Below are 22,424 nucleotides of genomic sequence, written 5' to 3'. Positions count from 1 at the left end.
GCTTAAGTCACTAAAGATAGCATTTTTCTTTAAATTTTTTTTGTTTATATGTACATAATATAGAAGAAAATTATAATTATTGATGCATGATAGCTTATTTTTGTGCAATAAAATTGTCTTTAACAATTTGTTGTGTTTTTGTTTGTGTGGAAAGCCTAACAATCAAGAACAAAAGGCTCCTGGACGCAAGTAATATTCCACAAATCTTCCAAGATTTGTGGGATTAAAGAGAAACATCGCATAAGGTTCAATCGGGTCAAACATTCTTGCTGAATGCCTCTAGGTTCCCCGTACGCAACCAAAACATTAAAAACGAGTGTCCACGCGATAAGCCCCACTCTGTCTCGTAAAGACTTTACTGTATCGCGTGGAGTCTTTCCCACACTGTATCATTTACAGAGATATTCTCCGTGGTATCATTGGTATCATTTACCGCTACACCACTTTGTATGAAGGTCTCTGACCGTGAACGCTGAGACCGAGTGGAAACACGCCAAGTTACTTGTTTCACCCGCATCAATCTATCTCCGAAATCGTAAAATCTCTGCGGTGAAATCGTATTCTGCAGGGGAAATCAACGGGAGCGATTCATCTGACGCCCAGTTTTTATATCTTCTCTCTTGCTCTTGCTCCATCTTTCGCTCTCTCTCTCTCTCTCTCTACAGCTCTGTCATCGCCATTGACGTTGCTTGTCGTAACTTCTCTCACCACGCCATCCTCTCCTCCCTCGCACGAGGGAGCGGCGTTTGCCGGCCGACCACTCTGGGGAGGCGCCGTCGTGCTGCATAGCACGCGGTTCAAGCGTTGATAAGTTTGGAATAATTGGCTCTCTGTAACCCTCTCGCAGAGCGCGCCGTTTGACGCGCTGCGCACGAAAAACTCCGCGATTCCACCCAGCTAATTCCCGCCGTCACAAACTTCGTCCAGCAAGTGAGCCACCGAGCCATTCAGACGACGTAAAGATGGCCGTAACAGCAGTGTCGTGGGAGCTCTACGAAATGTTTGAAGCCTTCCTCCGGGTAAGCTTCGGTCTAATCTTACGTATTAGTCTTATCTCCACTGGACGTTCGGTGACCGACAAGGCTAGTTGTGTCATAGCCTGCTCGGACGACTGCTGATTTCTCCGGAATCGCGCGACCACTGCGAGAGCGAAGGCAGCGCTCTGGCGCACGGTTTCAATTTCGCGCACGTGAGCTGTTCTGCTCCCAAGCCTTTGGCAACTTGAAAAGTGGTCAAAGTGGGTAGAAAGTAAAAGTAGTCGACCGAGCGGGCGCTTAGCTAGCCCACGATCTCCATTCCAAGCTGTGATAATGACTCAACCAACTGAAACTACGAACGAATTGTGCGTGTTTTCTGATCTCCGTCGTACCAGTAGTAGATGAATAGAAGTTGTCAGTGTTACAGATCCTTTTCTTTCTCTCGCAGGCTCCTGTGTATCACCTTGCCTTGGAGGGGCTTCTGTTCGTCTGGGTCCTCTGGTTGCTGCTTCGCAAAAGTACACCCGCCGACGCCCGAAAGTCGAAACTTACCGAGAAGGTATGCAAGCAGGTTGAAAGCGTGCGTCGACGTTTCGCGCTGTCGCGCGGTGTGATCGACGCCGAAGTTCACGTCTATTACCATTCGTTCTGCTTGTTCTCTTCGTCTCTTTCCTTACCATTTGTTTTTTTATCTCTTGCCTGCTCTTACGAGACGGACGGCACAGGCGCGCCGGAGCTACGTTTGCCCGCGAATTCGACCTCGACGTGTGTTGATCGACATGTCATGCGCAACGGTTGTGACCTGCTTTTGTTGGTGCTTTCGTTTTGTCGTTAAGCGCGACAGTGGGAAGGTCGCTGCTTTAAAATCCCGGCCGCGGCACATTGAATCGCTGTGTCGACCCCGATTTGCCAATTGTTGTTTGCGAGAGGTGAGGGCTGCCGTAGGGTTTCAGACGAGCAGGCTTTCGCGCTGGAGCGCACATACAACTGCTCTAGCCAAGCTTTCTGTTGACCTGATTGCACTAGTCAAAATTCTTGGACTTTTATCGTAACTGCGTAAACGAACTTGCTTTTGCTATGATGTGCAGTTGTGCAGTTACACATTCATGACTGGTTGGTCCCTACGGTTTGTACTAAATGCAGCACTTTCAAGTTGGCATGCTGGATAAACAGCCAGGACAACAACTGGGTGTTACTGCGAATTTACAGCCCCTGTATTAAAGTAGGGTCATGGGCTAAAACAAAACACTGGCGATATCGATGAGCTTTACGGCTTTGTCCAATTGACAGCTATGGTAAAATGCCTGTAAGTATGAATTTGTTCATGCACACATCATGAGAGTTATTTGCTTGTAATGACATTTTTCTTATTCAGAATAGTTTCTACGGTTGCTATCCATGAGTGGGGTAGAGATGTAGGCGGAATGCCTGACAAAGCCTCTACAATTCAGCGATTCAGCGTAGAAAAACGTATTGTCAAGCACACCACAAAAGGCACGCGATACATAGTGCTTAGAATAGAACATTCAAACATTTGCACACTGAATAGAACCCAAAAGATACTTTTTAATAAACCCAAACGATGCCATGTCACGAAGAGTACAGCCTCCCAAATTTTTAATAATATAGCGGGAGCGACGACCGAACGGCATGTCAGCGCCTTATCACGGTGTTCAGCAGCGAAATAGGCGAGAGTACGCGCACGCGCACAGGGCTATCTGCTGTATGAGTGTCGTCTGCTGTGCTGTTTCCTTGAGAGTGGTACACCCCCTGCCACTGCATCTGAATGACTTTGTTTACGAGAAACCATTGAAGCGCATGCGCATATCAAATGCGCGTTTGACTTTTCGTTCAGATCACTTGACCCGCACAGCGTGAGGAATGCCACTGGAAAGATAAATAAAAGTAGAACAGGGCGGGTTTTTTGGCCGGATTGACCTCGGGCCGCTGCGCGATATAATGCGATAAATAAAAAAAAGCTGATAAAAATAAAACTTGTGCCCCACGCTGCTTCGCTACTTTTGGCGGTAGCGAAACGGTCTTGCAAGATAAACACAGGGGTTGTGTTAACCTAAAAAGAACAGTGGAGCAGGCAGCGCTCCACACAGAAGATAGTTCTGTGTGCGTACTCTCGCCTATTATAACACCGGTGAACTCCGTGATAATGCCGATCGGTCGTCGCTCCCGCTATATTATTAAAAATTTGGGAGGCTGTACATTCCAAGTATGTAACAAAAGGCACGCGTTGCATAGTGTTTAAAATAAAACAACCCGACACATACGTTTAAAATTTACACAACATGTCACAAAATGCGCAAATTTGTGTGGATAGACGAGGCACATTGGAGGCAAAGCAAATTAATTTTCACAGTTCTATGCCAGGGAATACGCAGCACCATTTTTCAACCGTAAACCTTCTGCATGCATCTTTCAAATGACTGCAGTCATTTCTAGTAAATTGTAAGTTAGAAAATTGTGAAAACACAGACTAGTAGCATTGAAGTGAGGTATTCTGCTCAATTAATTCGAGAACTTACTTGAGACAGCTAAAAAAAATAAAAAAGGTGTACAGTCTTTGTCAAAATTTTGTTGGTCACAGCTGCAGAGGCCTGGGTAGGGGTGCTGCTGTTGCCTATGAAATTTTGACACTGTACAGAATGATAAGCATATCATAAATGTACCTGGTAAATTTAAAAGTTTTAAGTTCAAGTCTCTAACTAACACGAAAACTGGTGGAGTAGCTTCAAGCATCGGAATCAGCTTTTGGTGACGAACAAGTACACACTGATTAGGCTTCCTGTAGAGACAGACGCTTAGTTTTGCCTTTAGCGTCGATTTATTACGAGTGCATAAAAATCAATACCTGTGCCACACGTACACAAAGAATGACATTAAGTGCTTAATGCCTTCAGTTCTAATGCCATTAATTCACTGCTACATGCAAAAATCTCATACCGTTTGCTCTAATGTCATTTTTGGTGTAAGGAGTTCCACACAACTCATTCGCCTTCACGAATTCCTTAAATATGCATACTCTCAAACGCGATGGGCACCAAATGAAACTAACGAAACTCTCAGCACCAGAGTGTTGACGCGGAAACGTAGCTGAACTCCAAAATAATAGGATTTTTTGTTCCCTTTTTTGTGGCAGAGTTCTGAAGAAGACGAAGTTCACTAAAACAGAGGCAGAGGGCAGAACATCATGCTACTCCTCATTTTGAATTTTTTGAACTTGGCTACCGCGGGCAGTTGATGGCAGCTGCTGAAGGTACTTTTAGAAACGGCTCCCACCATTTTTTAGAAAACACTATTTCGCATAACGTGTTGTTTCACAGAAAACATTTTCAGCTCTTCTTCTAAGACGTTCTTCTCTACGTTGAAAACTTCTAAAATATGAGTGCATTTATTTCTCTTTTTGGGCATTATCATCATCATGCCGTACACATTTAATGCCTTTGCGTTTCGGAATGTGGCATGGACCGCCCAAATAATGTCATTCGGATTTTTAAGGTCTTGAGCACTTACTGTCACTGTTCATGCACGTGTGGCACAGGTATAACGTTGATTCATGTTCCCAGCTGCCGTTGTTCACCTACCATCCTTTGGGTTGCATTTCAGGAGAAAGAGGAACTTATTGCTGAGTGGAAACCGGAGCCCCTGGTCTCGGCCACCCCTCCCAGCGACTACGTTGCAAACCCAAGAATAATCAGCAGGTGAGTGACAGACATCAATCAACGCCTGCATTCTCTGGATGGGGTTTGGCTTCGTTTCACCTTTGGAGGAGAAATACTGCAGCTCAACCTGAGCAGACTTACTTCGCTGATTACGATACATGTATTACTGTGCAATATCAGACAGGGTCTGTCGCCTTTTTATATGAAGAGCTGATACTTTGGCTATCTGCATAAGAGACGGAAATACTCCAAAATCAAGGCACATGTTGAAAACGATAGCAGGCAAGGGGGATAAGATGTCCATCACATACTTTATTAGTTTTATCTGAAGATCATCCGTGCGAGATCTGCTATTTTTAACTTTAAAAAATTGTAATCATCTCAGAGTTCGTTGTGGGATTTAGAAAAATGGTCTTGTCGCTATAAAGCAAACGAGAGTCATCCAATGTATCAGGCATGTCTTCATGCTGACGAAAAATAAAATAGTTGGTAGAAGCATTGCAAATATCATCTCCAGTTAAGTCCTTTTCATTGACAACAATTTCATTTCAATTTAATTTTGTTCCACAGCTTTCAAGAATCACCTTTGCAAGAATCGAAGGTGGTGTTATAGTAATAGGACTGTTTCGCCTGGCTTAATTCTTTGGTGCGCCAGTTTCTGTACGATTCCAACGCAGTGAGCAATTTCGGGTCTTTATTATCGGCTCCTTTCCCGCGTGTGGAACTTTATTTTTGGCAAGAGGGCCTTTCTGGGCAGCAGTTATACCTGTAGCTTTAGTTACGTGTATCAGTTTATGAACATGCCAGCGCCCAGCCGCCACTTGCCGCACAGCATGTGTGAAGTGATGTGTCGCGAGTTTCTGACAAGTGTTAGAAGCTCATGGCTATGTCACTTCTTTTCCTCACCACTGGGCGATGTCACACTGATGTCCATGTGCTGATGTTCATAAATGGGATCAAATTGAAGCATGTTCCACGCGTCACAGGCAACTGGTTTCAGCCAGCGTGTTTTGTCGAGTAAAGGAAGCGAACTGTGTGATAATATTTACACCGAAAATTGGTGTCAGTACCCCTTTAGAACTTTTGCTTCGTCTTAAGTCGAGGGAGAACAAGAAAAAAAAAAAGAAACTGGCATTTGGATCTCTGTCAAGGAGGAAACTGGCCTGCCCTTGTAAAGGGAGACCACCGCAGAGGGTCACACCGAGGACAGGGCACCCCTAATGGCACTAAGGATGCATCAACAAAGAAGTTGATGTGAAAAAATGAGGCATGCACAACGATTGTTGGTGTTGGGCTTGAGTGTAGCCCCTTTCAGGTTCCCTTCCTCGAAGGTTTCACCATATGCAACTTTGATTACCTAGACGCTTCATATGTTTCTATTATATAAGTATCATTTGGTTTGTGATTTATTACTTAGTTTTACACAGCAACGGAAAAGTAACAACTTCACTTTTTTGCAGTAACTGTAAAAAGTTACTTTTGAAAACTGTAACCGAGTTCCTTTTTTGGCTTGGGTAACTGTAACACTGTTACTTTTTACTGGCAACTTGCCTATGAGTGATCTTAGTATGCTGCACTGATGTACTAATAGCAAGAGTGCTGGGCGCTGGTTCCCATTTTTCACTGCTAGGTGTGATTCGGTCGACAGTAATGCTAGCCAGGAAACCCTTTGCTATACGGGGATGTCCTGCCTTAGAGGGCGAGCGAGAGGAGAGTGCGCGATTAAATTCAGAGGGAGATTGTCAGGAAGCTGTCAGTCGCAAAGCACGCATTTCAGATGGTTATCTTGCCTGCTGTGTTGGCGGGCAATGTTTGACAGCACATATAAGGTCCCCTTTTCTTTTTTTTCTCTGTATCCTGGTGGGGGAGGGGGAAGGGTAGCCGTGAGAGGGGATTGGGATTGCACTTGCCTAGTAAAAGCAGTATGTCAATAATTTTGATTCACTGTCTTGGTAGCTGGTGCCTGGTTCAATTATGGTGACACTGCAGTTTATTGCGGGCTAGCGGGTTTGTCTTATTTTCACTTTCTGTACAAAATGTGAAGATTCCCTGACAAACATTACCTGCAGGCGTTAAAAAATGGGCACATTCCAGCTGTCTTGGAATCACACTAGGATTTTGCTGCTTCGTTCAATGCATACTAATATATACTAATGTATATTGATACTAATATATATTGATACTAATATATACTATACGGAAAGCACCACCATAGCAGCAAGCGACGTTCCTCGCCTACTTGACTTGACTAGCGACAAGGCTTCTCTTTGCACCGAAGTCTCTTTGCAGCCGAAATTAACAACTGTAACATTTTTTTCTCGTTTGTCCTGCATAAAACTTCTAAATAATCCTTAACAAATAAACCTTTTTGAAATTCAGTTTTTATATTAATTAACCACATTTAAATATCTTTTACAAAAAAACTGCTACTTTTTTTTTTTTTTTTGAAGCCACAGACAACTTTTCAGACGGTTGATAAGCCATGCCAAGGACAAGTGGAACGTGCCTGCCCGGTACATGACAGAACGCTCGCTGAATCGTGGCTCCCCTAGACAGTGGCACCAGATTTCCCCTTATTATATATTAGTACGGCACTATGAGGCAATGATCACTTTGGCTACTTTTTCTTTTTTTTTGTGCCAACTGGGTTCTATTTTTACAACTCTAAGCAAGCTGCCCCGTAATGAGAATTTCTGGAAAAAAAAAGGTGACATTTTAGGCGTAACTGAGCTCTGAAAATTAAGCACACCTGTCCTGTTTAAAGGGGCCGTGAAGACAAAATGCAAGTTTGGTTTACTCGATAGATCGCCTCGTTAGAATGACACTGACACCACTTTTAACGCAAACTTCACTGAAAAAAAATCTGTGTAATGAGGAAAATAGACAATAGCCATGCGACACCCTAGCTAATTTTTTGCACTGAACTCGTGATGTATTATGGGCAGCCTGTTGCGATTGGCTGAGGCCGACGAAATTCATCGCAAATTAAACTGGGATTATAAGTTCGCAGAACCAGCTATTTGCGCTTAAATTTAGTGGACTGTCTTTTAGGGGTTGAAGCCCCTTAGGGCTGGTGCTGTTGGCGTCTCCTGTCGTTGTCGTCGTAATCGCCATTCGTCTCGTGTAGTCACGGTACCAGAACACCGGAAAACTCATTTACGCCTCGCGCTAAAACGTAATGCGTACTAGAAATTCTAAACACTAGGACGCTTCTTTACGCCTCACGCTGGAGCGCTTTGTAACACGTACTAAAAAAACACCGGGACACTCGCTTACGCCTCACGCTAGAGAGCTTCGTGCTTCAAAGGCAAGAGACTTTTACAGCAAAGCTGTATACCTGTGCCCCCCAACGGTTTCATCTCAGTAGGCGAAAATGCCAAGGCACCAAGAACACTTATACACTGCATGTTTCGCCCCTCACCAGGTTTCTCGTTAGTGGAGATGGCCCGGGATCCTTTTAAAGCTGTAAGAATGACAGGCGAGACAACAAAAATTATGAACGAACAAGTATACAAGCACTAGTGCATACGGCGTGCACTATGCATCCAAGGCTTCACAGCCGTGGGGCTTGTTGGGCTTGTCCGACAAGACTCTAGCCAACTGGCATAAGCGACATCGCCACTTATGCAACTCTGCTTTTCAAGCATTCTGAATGTTTCATGAAACAATTACTATCAACCGTAATAAAAATACGGGTACAGATTCGGTCAGAAACAAAGTGAGTGCGGACAGCGATATAGCAGTGGAATCATTGTGCGATCTAGGAAGGCGGAGACTAAACAAGTCAACAAAAGATGCCTTTCCCCATTTGCAGTAGCCTTAGTCAGCATGCTAACCTTTGTTTAAGGTACCTGCTATGAATACATCATTGCTGACATCACGGAACACACAATCTACCTGGAGAATTGAAATTTGTGGAAATTAATTTCTCAGTGAATAAAGCATCGTTTCCTGCGAGGCAAGCGCTGAGGGCACTTTATAAAACATCAGATCTTTTAAATGAAATACTCTTATTACTGTCTTTGCCTTTAACCCCTTCAATGTTTCGGACAAGTCCTAGCAGCATAAGTGCTCCTCTCGAGTGTTTAGGACCAGAGACATTTGTCTACGGCATTGTTTGTGCATTGCCCACCAGATGGAAGCACTTACTGGGCGATTTCATGCTTTCCTACGACAGGAGTGTGATTTTTGAGTGAAAACAGAGCGTCTGGTGTTGGCGACGCATGCGTAGCTGGCTCGCGAGCCCATATAAAGATTTCCGTCTTTTTAATCATCTTCCAATAAAGATGATTTAGATACTGATGTTTATCTTTTGTCTGGCAGTCAAGAAGACTGCGATGGCACTGCATTGAGCAGTGCGTTATGGTGATAAGGGCATCGTAAAGCGAACATTGCAAGTGCTGGTCAGCCGCTCTGTGCCATTCTCTGCATTGAAATTTGCTATGCATTCTGTAAGGTCCGAAAGTAAGAGTAAGAGCAACGAGACGAATGCAACTGTTTTCGTTATGTGGTTTGTGTTTTTATTAGCAGAAGCTGGCAGCTGCTTCCTTTTCTTTTTTTTTCTTTTTTTTTTGTATTGTACAGGGGGGATTTAAAAAACGAACAGAGTGCACAGCCTCTGACACATGCTACACTGTCTGGCCACCGGGTCAGTAAACTGCACGCATGCGCAATTCTTCGGGAGCATTTGAGAGTGCGGCCTACTTTTATGGGAAATGCTTCATCAAGAAACGACGCCGGTCATTTATTTTGAGGCGCCTTTTTGTGCTGTGTCACCAGTTGGCAGGGTTTCAGTCCCTGCTAGGTTAAAACATTTTTTGTCATTCTTTGCTTGAATTAAGTTACCTTTATTCAGGTCAGTGCTTTTATTGTTATTTTTTTTTTTAATTGTAGGGTTTAACGCGCCGACGCAACAGAGGCGATGAAGTGCACTGTAGTGGAGGGCTTCGGATTAACTTTGACCACCTGGGGATTTTTAACGTGCGCCGAAATCTCGAACATATGGGTGTCTTTGCTTTTCGCCTCCATCAGAAAAGTGGCCGCCGCGGCCGAGAATTGAACACATGTCCTTGAGGTCAGCACCACAGCTGCCATGATTTAGGTTTTTGTTTGCTAAAAACCTATGTTCTATCAGGCGCAAGAGAGCGAATGTATGTTTGTAAATGATTTATTGCCGAGATTTTGGAGATACAATCACTACGAGACGGCGATAAATCATGACGATTGGGGGAAAAACAATATTTTGGCCCACATAACAGATTCCCAAGAGGTCAAAATTAATCTGGCGCCCTCCACTACGGCGTGCCTCATCGCCTGCATAGTGTCGGCGGGTTAAACCCTACAATCAATCAAACGATTTATCGATTTGCACTAGTCATCTTCATCAGTATATTAAATGTAACTGGTAATAACCAAATTGTTTTTATGATGAAAATAGTATTGTGAAATTTTTCGCTACCCTTCTCATATTTCTATTGCACTACAAGTTTGTGCCTCAAGCAACCTATGCTTATTGTGAGCTGTTAGAGTTCGAACGAGGAGGTGACTGCGTTCTAATGCTGTTATCCTTTGCGCCAATGTGTACATTATTTTCTTCCTACCTAATGCCGCATTGTTTCCTTTTCTCATGTTTTTTTGGCTCACTGCAGCAAGGTGGGCAAGCGGGTGGTTGTCGACGGCCGCTCCTGCCTCAACCTGGCCAGCCACAACTACCTGGGCATGGCTGAGCTTGAAGGGGCCGAGAATGCAGCCATTGGGGGTCTCCGACGATACGGCGTCGGGTCATGCGGCCCTCGTGGATTCTTCGGCACTGTCGGTGAGTGGACCTCCATGACGATGAGTGTGGGACAACTGAAGACCATTCAAATATCCAACCGACCTGCCCATTGGTCTGTCAGTCGGCTGTAAGCAGTGAAGCGGAATTACTAAGACCGTGGGGCAGCAACTAACTTATTACTATGTAGTTTTAGGTTGCAACTTGGTCGTATCTATTTTGAGTTTCAACATGTCATTGCAGAATTAGCTTTACAAGCTTGTTTGTTTTTTGTTTAATTTGTGACTTTTGGCATTTATATTAGGGGTGTGTGAATACCCAAAAGTAACTTTCGAATCGAATATGAAATGTCAATTTTTTTTACAGGCCTTGATTTTTCATAGGTTTTGTGTAATAACAGAAGCTGCGGTAAAACCTCGGTACAAGAGACACTTGGTTATAAGAGACATTTGAACGAAGACTGTTTGGTCGGATTTCCTATGTTCACCATGTTAGAAAAATTGCTTACAAGAGACCTTGGTTACAAGAGACATGTTTTCTGGATCCCTTGAGTGTCTCTTGTAGCGAGGTTTTACTGTACTTTGCATGTTTGGGAGTCCATGACGTTCTTTTTCAACCCGAAGAACGCGCTTTTCAACTCTCAAGTCACAGCAGTCCAGTCGACAAACCATTATGTGGCGGTACTAAAGTAATCCGAAGCTGACCCGATACGCATTCGAAAAAAGAAAAAGAAAAGAATATTACCTGCGCTGGAGGTGCTGTAACGCAATCATAGGCAACGACTAGACAGCACCTCGTAACTCCAAAGTGAGCACTTTGCAGGCATGAACAATATGACGTGAAGGCGCGGCACAATAAGGCACTACTTCGGAAGTACATCGGGAGCATGAACGATACGTTGCGGACGGAAAGCTCGCATTACGGTCGTTGTGCACGAGCCTGCGCTATTCCCTTTGGTCTAAAAAACAAAAAAAAAGCATGCAATAAACATACACCAACTGCGTTAAAAAAAGCCAGAACCGCTTTTGATTTTATATTAACAGAGGGGCTTTCAAAGACCATGAAAGTGGCGCCGATTGCTTTACCGGAAGCTGCCATAACATGTAAACATCCAGTCGCAGTATGCAAAATGGAGGCCAAGTTGATGGCAACGGCATGAAGGAAATATCTTGTCGCGCAATCTCAAATTGCTCCGTGCAGCGGATAGAATTTACTGCCTCTGCAAGGCACAGTCGTCGAAAGTGCAATTTGAATGAAACTTGCCTAACAGGCTGTGTACCAGCAGTGCATTAGCGTGTGCCGATATCTCCCGCTTTCGCAGAATTGGGCACATTCAGAAAATCGACTTGACTATTCGAAAAACCGAATAGCGGAAATTCGATTCGCAAATCGAGTTATTCGCGGAGATACTGCAGTCAAACCAGAGTATATCGAACTTGTTTGCATCAAATTATCCTTTATATCAAACTATCCAGGGTGGAACAGCTGCGCCATTTGCGCCATGGAGCGCCACACTTGCTTACCCGCCATCCTGCACTGAACTGCCCCGGTTGTGCCAAACTTGTTTATCAGCGCCGTCCTACGCCGGGGCGCCTGAATTGTAGTACAATGCAGGCGCGAGGTACGACCGCCATGGTGCCCAGTGCCCGAAAACTTGGCTGAAACATCGTGTTTTCGGTTTCATCAAGGCTATGAGAGGCTATGAAATGTGGCTTTGGCTTAGCCGTAAGGCCACAGGCACTACACGCCGTCTGTTTGAATTTCTGTGCGTTGCATTTGCACGGCTGTGTTTGCCGGTGTCGGCCGCCGCGCCACAATCAATAGAAAATGAACAAAAAAGTGAAAGGTTTTTGTGTCTCATCGCAAACAGATAGAATAATATTCCCATGAAAGGCTGTAGTTAATTGGAAGTGAACATCAATATAGTCGCCCATTTTTGGCGATCCTAGCAGTGCTGCCCGCAACTGTCCGTTGCTGCACGTGTGGTACAAGCAGGGTCTTGGACGCTTTGCTCTCGCTTGTTAATTTGGTGCGCTTTTGTTTTGAGGTAACTGCTCATTTTCGCCTGTGAACTTGAAACGGAAATGAACTTGGAACTTGAAATAAACTCCCTGTGAAACGCCGGGACAACCTCCGTTTTTTCTTTATTTAAAAAAGAACACTTCAATTCAATTCAATTCAACTTTGGGGTTAGCTTTGCTTAGCGAAGGATGGTCCACCATCAATAGTGCCTTCTGACACGCTCTAGTTACGTAGTCTGCGGTGCAGGTTCATCGAATCTCACAACTCTGTGACGGGCGAAGACAAAGCCATGTTCAGCTTCGCGCACACTGAAACCGCTGTTCGATAGAAAAATGCAAGCAAACACCTTGTTTTACGGAGTGCCTCCGTGGGATCGCATAAACACTGTTGTTTACAGGACACGAAGCAAGGCCTGTTATCTGATCTCTTTCAACATTGCGCGTGAGGTTTGGCCTTCGAACGGTGATAAAGCAGCGCGCTCACTAGGGCCGAAGGTAGATTACACCGCATTTTGTAAACCTCTAGATATAGTGCAAGGACTGCGTTCCTGGTTCAGCATAGGTTCTAGTGCAGGGTGGGCACATGAAATAGCAGACAGATAAAAGGTACTTCGCAGGGGACTTACACAGCAGCTTGTAGGGAGATTAGGGAGGCACCATAATGCTGTGAAATGGTGTTACGCGTGCTTGAAAGGGCATTTCTGGTTGCGCCAAACCTGCTCCGAAAATGCCTTTGTGGCAGCTCCAAGCCTGCTACAAAAGGCACTTTTGCCTGCTCCCAGAAGTGCTCCCAAACCTACGGACCCTGTTGCACCCCTGACTATCTCTGGACACAGTACATTTACAATGAGAATGTATAGCAAAGGCTACGCTCACATCGAACAACCATACCAGCGAGAACCGATATATCGAACGTCAAATGCCGCAGAAGTGCCCCAAAGTTGGCTTTTCCTGGGGGCACAGGAGAAATTCCACCAGCACACTCCTCAAAGTGGTTTAGCCCGGCCACTCATGGGAAGCGGGTGGCTCTTTCCTCTCCCTTGCAAAAAATGATCCCTTCCCTCCTGCCATGCTTCTTTTACCTTTTTAATTCGTTATGTTTGCGTCATTTCCGCTTTGTGGGCTCTTTGTGGGCAGTGTAGCTGTGGTGGCTATCGCTAGTGTCACTAAATAAAGGCTTATTTAGTGGCTGTAGCTAGCACGAAGCGACTGCATTTGCCCTTCGCCGTGAAGCTGCCGATCGTAAATCGAGTCGAACTTGGTGAGAAGTTGGATGTCCCCATCAGGCACGCGATTTCTGAGAACACCTTGTCAAAGTAGGTTATGCTTCAAATCTGCCGGCTTGTGCGTTCCGGTGATGACTGAAACTCGTTAAGAGTGCAGCAAAGCCACCTGTCATTGTTGCCTCAGTGTGGAGCGAGCTCTAAGAATTTCCAGACGCCGTTGCGGGATCAGTGGTTGGCGAGTTTGCAAGTGTGAATGATGGTGTCACGACCACGGGAGAGTTCGAAAGACCACATTGCCTACATCGAGCCAAGCGCAAGTGAAAGGGGGCACAACGCCGATATTTTGCCCACAACATCCAAAGTGATTGGTGCACTCGCACTAGTCTGGTGCTTCTTCGCAAATGTGAAAGTTTGTGGCCTCATCTGTTTTAACCCTTTTGACAGTGTGGAGAAAAGCGCGTACTGTCTCAGGCTGCGATGCTGCTCAACCGGAAGATACAAAACTTTTGTGCAAAAGTAACGCAGTTTCACCAATAAGGTGCTTTTATAAATGCTATGTGCTTTTTATGACGTCCAATTCCTTAGCTTGCTTATATCGCATTATCCCATATATTGAACTGATAGGTGTTTTTTTTTTCCGAGTTCGATATAACTGTGTTTGACTAGTCGATTCGTATTCGAGTATTCGTGTATTTGCGCACCCCTAATTTATACTGACGACGTTGTGTGCGCAGTACCCAAACTGTATTCAACACTGATTCACTGGTTACCAAAAAACATTTATTTGTTCTTGTGCTGGTGCTTATTAGGCATCTTTTACAGTGGACAACCTGTTTTTAAGTTTATGTGTTTGCATGTGTTCACACTTTTAGCTCAGACTTGGAAAATGAAACAAACAGGCTTGATAGAACTGGCAATCACAACCTGTGACACGACTGCCTGAGGCAGAATCGCAACCATTCTACCATAACTTGTTTGGCGATCAAGAAACCAAAATGGCTGGGCTTTGTGCACAAGTTTAACGAACTGTTGTGAAGTACAAGAGTGATTCCTCTTGGCTTGTAGCATTTCGATAAACTAGAATCGGCAGCGTCACAAACACCGGTTAATGCGATATGTATTACAAGTAGTGTACTGTCAAGGAAACTGCACTACCTGCACATGAATCAGTAAGCCAGGGATGTATATAAACGTTGCAAATCAGATCTCGGGAAGAGGATGACACTGTCGTGGACTCTAGCCACCATACCAACTTACGGCTTGTAATCTAGTGGGGCATTGGACAAGTATGGATAAAAAGTTATCATCCCCTCCTAAGTAAAGCTGAGAGAAACGTGAAAGCTTTGTAACATCAAAACTGCGTCAGACGTGTGTCAAAACTTTCGCTAAAAGTGCTTACAACCATCGCTCGATCATCAAACCCTCAAAGACCCAATCACCAAAGAATGAACGAACCCACGCGACGATTTTTTGCCCACTAAGTAAACGCATCGACCAACGATATAAATGTATATCGATGCGTGGTTTACGAGATAAAGGTATACTATTGTAGTGCTTCTTCATGATCAATGCATGTATTGTCTTATTTAGAACCATTCCTCTTTCGGGATTTTCAAATACTAACTGTTTCGACGCTATGGAAACCTGGTTTCATGCACACGCTGTGTGCCTAAAGATCGTACTGGAGATTTTCGGTCGACCAACTGGCCTATGGGGAAATGTGTTAGTTTTTTTGACAGATTGCAATCAGTCCCACTAAAAAAGCTTTCGCTTTAAAAACTGCTTGTGCAATGCTAAGAATGGTGGTCTGTATGTCTGCTTGCTCGATCTCAGGGTTAGCTTTCTCAGGGTTAACTGCCGTGCCTATCCTCCAGCGCGTCGCCATTGTTGGGCTTCAAGTGTGACTTCCTCTCCAGTGTCCTCCTGCGTGTGCGTCAGTGTGTGCGTGGTTGCTTGTGGCCGCAGACATCCACCTGGAGCTGGAGAGCCGGCTGGCCGAGTTCATGGCCGTGGAGGAGGCGTGCCTGTACTCTTACGGCTTCTCCACCATCTCGAGCGCCATCCCTGCCTATGCCAAGCAGGGCGACATCATCTTTGCGTGAGTGCCGTACCCTGCTGGCATTATAGAACTGCTCGTCCAAGTGGTCTTCCGTGGGCTGCCCCTTCAGTGTGACACAAGTCCAACTGCACTGGTTCAGATCGTTACATCAGCGACTACATAATCTTATTCACAAGTGGAAGCAAAAATTAGATGCTTCCCTGTGCAGTTGTGCTCAAACAAGCATCAGAGGTTTGTTTTTTATTTATTTATTTTTTTTTCTTCTCCGAAATGAGTCAAATCCAGGAATCAAAACTAAATCAGAAAAAACTGTAGTGACAAAAAAAAAAAAGCTCTGCAACTCCCCCTAAAAACAGGTTACAACTAAATAGGTCAGATAATGCCCTTCAAACATGAACGGAGATCATAGTTCGTATAAAAAATGAGCCAGATTCTAATCCAGAGCCTAATCCATTGTCCCGATGGGAGTGTTGCTTTTGGTTTGACATCACGTAACCAACATGGCAGCCTCCTTGCGAGTTCCCACCTGACAGCTCAGACTGTCAGGCAGGATGAATTATTTATTTAAGATATTTGTAAATAACTAAAAAATTAAGAACCAAATAAATAACTACTTAATTTTTAATTACTTGTGGCCATAAACTTCCTCTAACATGTAAAGTATATCACATAATAGCTTTGATGACGTTGTGTTTAGATCCCTCAACAAAGTTTCACCGTTTTCTGAAAGTCTGTGGGTGGACTTGACTCATTTCGAAAAAAAAACTTATCTTCTAAACAGGCCTACTTTAATTAAATTAATTTTAATTTAATTTAATTTTAATTAGAATTAATTTATCCCCGCAAACTTCTTGATTTCATCTGCCCACCTAACTTTCTGCTGCCCCCTGCCACGCTTGCCTTCTCTAGGGATCCACTCTGTTACCCTTAATGACCAATGGTTATCTTGCCTTCGCAATACATGCCCTGCCCACGTCCATTTCTTCATCTGGACCTGAATAGGCTGTTGATGACGACTATTTGTGCCGCGGTGGTGGTGTTACGGGTGGTTCATGGGCACGCGGTACCGTAGTTTTTGCAGAGGACACAAACTAGATATGGGGAACATTCCCCATATCTAGTTTGTAAATCTAGTTTGTAAAAGCTCGAACACATGTTCGAGCTTTTTATGTTTCGCATACAATGAATCGATTACTCGATGAAGTTTTCTCCCTCAAAAGCCGAAATTTAATAAGAAATGTCTGTTTGAACTTTTCTACTGACCGACATTCGTTTTCTCATTGTTTCTCCTCATCTTCCTTCTTAAGTTTTGTTTTATTGTAATGCCAAAGTAATAGGCCTTGGTTCAGCCTACTGCCGGGCACTGCCCTTCAAGACTTCTGTGGCCTCAGCAGGCCCGCAAATTTACATAGCATTAGAAAGATAAACATATTATTATTGTGATTATTACTATTCTCATTAAAGCCGTCACGTCTGCGTTGCTGCCACTCCAGGGATGAAGATGTCAACTATGCCATTCAGATGGGTCTGCTGGCTTCACGGAGCAAGGTGTACTACTTCCGCCACAATGATGTTGAGGACCTGGAGCGACTACTGCTGGAGCAGCAAGACCGTGACATTGCCGATCCGAAAAAGTAAGTACGGGAATGGATTACCATGCAGTGTGTCTTGTAAGGACTGCTTGCATAATTATAAATCTGTCTGTTATGTCGAGTTTATTGGCATAGATGGTATTCACTGAAAAGTTTAGCTGTCAGTTTCTTTGCTTGGCAACACTGGAAACGGCCATGGGCATGGCCGAAGCTCCATGGGCATGGCGTAGCTTGTGCCACTAAGCCCGCACGCCGCAGGAAAAGAAACGGCAGTGTGCGTCATCTGCTCCATTTCGACCCGATTCTCCATGGTGGGGTCAACAGAGATGTTATTAATCGCACTCACATTGGAGTCAAAGAATTACTTTGCATTCGGTGGGGTAAAGTTTGTATCGTCCAACACACAACATGTGCTTAGCACGGACAAGTACCGCCATCCCGCGGAGCCCGACGTAACCAGTGATGGCGCACTCACATGGTTGCCTGCATGCGTGCCTCGCCAGTGAATACAACCTATATGGGGTGATACTCCTCCATAGGCGCAAATTCTACAGTGGAAAATACAGGAGCGTCTCTGTCTGTATCTTGCCCAGGGCTCGCGTGACGCGCCGCTTCCTTATCGTGGAGGGCATCTACGCCAGCCGGGGCGACATCTGCCCCCTTCCTGAACTGGTGAAGCTGCGCCGGAAGTTCCAGATGCGGCTGTTCATCGACGAGACATGCTCTTTTGCCGTGCTGGGCCGCACGGGCCGGGGCGTGCGAGAGCACTTCGACGTGCCCGTGAGTATCGCGCAGTGTCGGCCTCCTTGCGTTTGCTTTGAAGATGGTGTTGTAGCGTCAAAGTTTGCAGACTTTGTAATGTAATGTGCATTCTTTATAAGGATGGGCAAATGTTTTTCTGGGGCAGTGCGTGCGTCACTTTCTGCGATTAAAAAAAGATGCAAGTAAATAAATTTCTTAAAAGGATACGGTTTGTTGCGATTTCTGTGTTCTGAAGAAATTGTAGAAACTTCAGAGGCAGAATTGTGGGATAGTGTATAAGCATTTTTTTCAGGGTCTCCACACAAGTCTATGTATGTCGGTCTTGGAGATCCTATGGACTTTTGCAATCCTCATTGAAGCCGTCACATTCGTGTTGCTGCCACTCCAGGGATGAAGATGTCAACTATGCCATTCAGATGGGTCTGCTGGCTTCACAGAGCAAGGTGTACTACTTCCGCCACACTGGCATAGCCGAGCTAAGCGCTTACACTGCTAATTTTTTTCAGGGGCTCCACACAAGTCTATATATGTCGGTCTTGGAGATCCTAAGGATTTCTACAATAGAAAGGGCCTTTTATTAAACACTTTGTGCAACCCGATACGTATGTATCCATACGTAACTCATGTATACATATATGTATATACATATACAGTAATACCTCGTTAAGTCGAACTCGGATATCTCGAAAAATCGGCTAAGTCGAAATTTTCCGCGGCACCGAACCATTTCCTATACGTCCTATGTATTTGGTGCCCTTTATTTCGAAGTATTTTTGGGTCAAACTGCGGATATCTCGAAATCTTGACAGAGGGGAACTAAGATTTCGCTGCCGCGTACCGTTTCACCAGATTCGCACGATGCTGCCGCGCATAAGCCCCTCGATTTCTTTCTCGTTTAGCCGCGACTATCACAAAGCCGATGTTTTCCTTAAACGTGAAGTCTGAGCCTGGAGGCATGTCGACTTCGTGGTGCGTCATGTGACGGTAGAGACATGCGCAGAGGCACCGCAGGACGTGCGCGTGACAGGAGAACTTACGGACGCCGAAATCGTTGAAATAGCCACAAAAGGACGGCGAGAGAGAGAGAGAGAGAGAAGGAACTTTATTTGAGCCCAAACTGGTAGAAGGAAGGGGGTGACAGGGAGGAAGTCACCTAGCCTTCCCCGTTAGATGGCGGCCATGAGCCCGTGGGCCCTAGCGGCATCTTCCGCCAGCTGGACGAGTAGTTGTTGTACGTCGGGGTGAGAGCTGAGCAAGGCGGCCTCCCATTGCTCCTGAGTCCTGATGTTTAATGCTCTATTAGGGGAACGAGGTTTCTGTGGGCATGCCCATATGATGTGTTGTAGGGTGGCTTTGTCTGCACACCACTTGCATCTGTCGGAATACGTGTCTGGGTAATATCGGTTGTAGAGAACAGGGTTGGGGAAGGTGTTCGACTGTATTCGTCTCCACGCAACCGACTGCCATCTGTTGAGGGAAGAGTGTGGTGCAGGTTACTTGAGGCGACTCAACCTGTAGTGGTGCGAGATCTCCCTGTACGTGGCCAGCCTGTCTCTGCTCCCCGTGAACGTAGGCCCGATGTCTCCGTCGAGGTCAGCCTGGTTGCCGAAATCTCGGGCTGCCTCGTGAGCCAGTTCATTCCCCGGCAGGGACGAGTGCGCTGGTGTCCATACAAGGCGAACATGCCTGCATCTGTCGCCAATAAACGTAGAAAGAATTTTGGCCGCTGGCCGGGATATTCGTCCCGCCAGGAAGTTTCTTATTGCTGTCTTGGAATCAGACACAATAATTTTGGCTTCCGTCGCATCATATACGTGGCTCCTTTTCTGAACTTCAAAAGAGCAGAAATAGAGAAGCTCCAGTGCATCATCCGGAAAGCCTACAAGCAAGCTGTAGGAATACCCGTCATGGCATCCACGGAGCGCTTCCAAGCAATGGGGGTGCTAGCACGGAAGCCAAAAGGACGGCGAAGACGGGGGCGATGATGACGAACCTCCTTGAGAGGTGCCGACATATGCCGAAATGGGGAATTTGCTGCGCTTGCTGCGAAATAAGGTTGAGCGCAGCGGCGGGGAAGATCGGCTAATGTAATGCGTCAACTCCGTCAAGCAGCTAGAGGATTTCTTACTATAGGCCCGAGTGCGGCCGCAAAGCAGACCAGCGTTACGCAGTTCTTTTCTGCTAAGTAAAATTGCAGTGCTACAAAACCCAGCCCGTGAACGTCTCCTGTATGTTGTTTTTCTCTTTAAAACCTTTATGAAAAGCAAGATTCAAAGCTGGTGTTAAAGAGCTGCTAAGTAGTAGCGCTTTTTGTGCAAAGAACTGGATATTTCATGGCAATTCATGCAACTTTGCTTATCTCGAACATCCGCTTATCTCGAAATATTTCCCGGTTTTTACTACTTCGAGTTAACGAGGTATTACTGTACCTGTATGTAACTCATGAATGCCTATACATTGCATAAATTTTATTTATACAATGCATATACATGGATACCCATGTATATGCATCATGTAACGCATTATGGATGGGTTTTGGGGGAAGTTTCGAAACCATGCTTACGTGTTAAAAAGTTTTTATAAATAGTATACGGATGCGTTCTTGCCCTTACTTTTCACCTAGTTTCTTGCACTGTGAAACCCTTGGGTTTTTTTTTTTTTTTTTACTTCAATTCCTGAATTATTTGTCTTCATAATCATTTTTTTTTTTAACTATTTTCTCTTTTTGGGAAAGTGTATTCTCAAAGTGGTTTGCGCGGTCCGCTTCATACAACGAACACTAGCGAGGATAAACCGGCATTTTTCCCAGCTTTATTTCTTAACCCCCGTTTACCGCTGTTTGATGGGCAAAGGTAAACAGTCCACGGTGGGCCCAACCACTTGCTGAACAGAATCATGCAAGCAGGCGGGTGCTAGCAGGAGGGAGCTTTAGGGTGTCGTGAAGAGATTTCGGAAGTAAATTGTGTCGTGTGGGTATTGGAACTGTTAGCGCCTTGATAAACAAACTATGCATAGCCATCTTGTGCTATGCATAGTGAGACGGGTGCCTTTAGAAGCTTGGGATTTCAACTAGGGGTTCGCAAGTTATGCAAGAATGCCCACCTGTCGCGTGAGACCGTCTACTAAGTGGCATTTGCCCATACACCTATTATATGACATCTCGGACATACGACGCTTTCAGCAGTCTCTTGAAAGTCAAAATTATCGGGGTTCCACTGTGCAACCAAAAAATTTGTCCTTTTTCAGCATTTCGCACATTTTCTGCTGTCGCAGTCGTGAACCTAAACTATTCTGTGTAGTTCTTCTTATATGGTTTCTTTGTTAAGTTTTGGTTATTGAGACAGAACTGGGTCACAGAAAATCCCCCCCCCCCCTTCCTTCCCCTCGGTGCTACTGGTTATCTTGTGATATGAATGAAATGTTTTGGGTGTTGGCTAGCATTGCAGTGTCTTTGTCTGCTGCTGATAAGGCATCTTGTTTATTGACTGCTGTATGATTCCCTGTGTTCTTGTCCCAATGGCAGAGTAACGAGATTGACCTCATGTGCGCCACCTTGGAGCATGCGGTGGGCTCCTACGGTGGCTTCTGCTGCGGCACCAGCTTCGTGGTGGACCACCAGGTGGGTGGCAGCGGACCAGAGATCTTTGATATAGTCGGTTACGAAGCTTCACTTAAAAAAAAACAGCCCGCACCTGGACCCCCCCCCCCACTTTGGATCGTGCTACGGTGGTGCGACCGCGGCCACCGCATGCACTATCCAGAAAAACATAGTAATTATGCAAACTGACAGTTTCACGTTCAGCTTTGTTTTAATTCTTTGTTTTTGCACTTTCATAAGTTATTCATTGCCCTCTTGACTCTGTTTTTTATGTATGTTGCAATTGTTTTTAAAACTGCCTTGATCAATTGGCGCTTGTGCGGGCACTCCGGGACAACATAGGTACGAAATTTGGAGTTGTTGCTTGGCTTACAGCACACCGTTCGCCAAAACTAATCCAGTAGCTGTTCAAGTGGCTCCTGAGTCAACTGACTTTGCTGAGTCAGTTATTATGTATATTGCTGAAAATCGTACAGATTAAGTTGCGCATTTTTCCCTGTATGTGTTCACCCTATTTCAGCAATCGGACTGTATAGATTTTTTTTTTTCTTCTGTTTCGGAATCCGAATCTGTATTCTTTTATGCACTGTACCGCAGACGTGCTAATAATGTATCGCGTGTAACCTTGTACTGTTTGCAAAGCCGGGGGTACGGGCCCAGTCAAGCCTCGTTATGGCTTTTTGCCCGTACCTCCCTACATCGTGTGATGTTAAATAAAAATTGAATTGAATTGAATTGAAAT

At 45.1% G+C, this 22,424-nt stretch overlaps 1 protein-coding gene across 1 annotated transcript in view; it reads left to right on the top strand.

The window, feature by feature from the left end:
- Positions 1-719: 719 nt before the first annotated feature.
- Positions 720-22,424, top strand: part of LOC144160560 (serine palmitoyltransferase 1-like) — a 35,816-nt gene continuing 14,111 nt past the window's right edge. The window contains exons 1-8 of the mRNA XM_077691818.1: positions 720-1,019; positions 1,426-1,536; positions 4,596-4,690; positions 10,300-10,466; positions 15,637-15,769; positions 17,224-17,364; positions 17,916-18,102; positions 21,608-21,703. Of these exons, the coding sequence (XP_077547944.1) occupies positions 963-1,019; positions 1,426-1,536; positions 4,596-4,690; positions 10,300-10,466; positions 15,637-15,769; positions 17,224-17,364; positions 17,916-18,102; positions 21,608-21,703 (987 nt within the window). The 5' untranslated portion in view covers positions 720-962. The remainder of the gene's footprint in view (positions 1,020-1,425; positions 1,537-4,595; positions 4,691-10,299; positions 10,467-15,636; positions 15,770-17,223; positions 17,365-17,915; positions 18,103-21,607; positions 21,704-22,424) is intronic.

The sequence above is a fragment of the Haemaphysalis longicornis genome, unplaced genomic scaffold (genome assembly GCF_048455015.1).
Source record: "Haemaphysalis longicornis isolate Haplotype H1 unplaced genomic scaffold, Haemaphysalis longicornis Haplotype H1 scaffold_106, whole genome shotgun sequence".
NCBI lineage: Eukaryota > Metazoa > Arthropoda > Arachnida > Ixodida > Ixodidae > Haemaphysalis > Haemaphysalis longicornis.
This window is presented reverse-complemented; position numbering and strand designations above follow the sequence as displayed.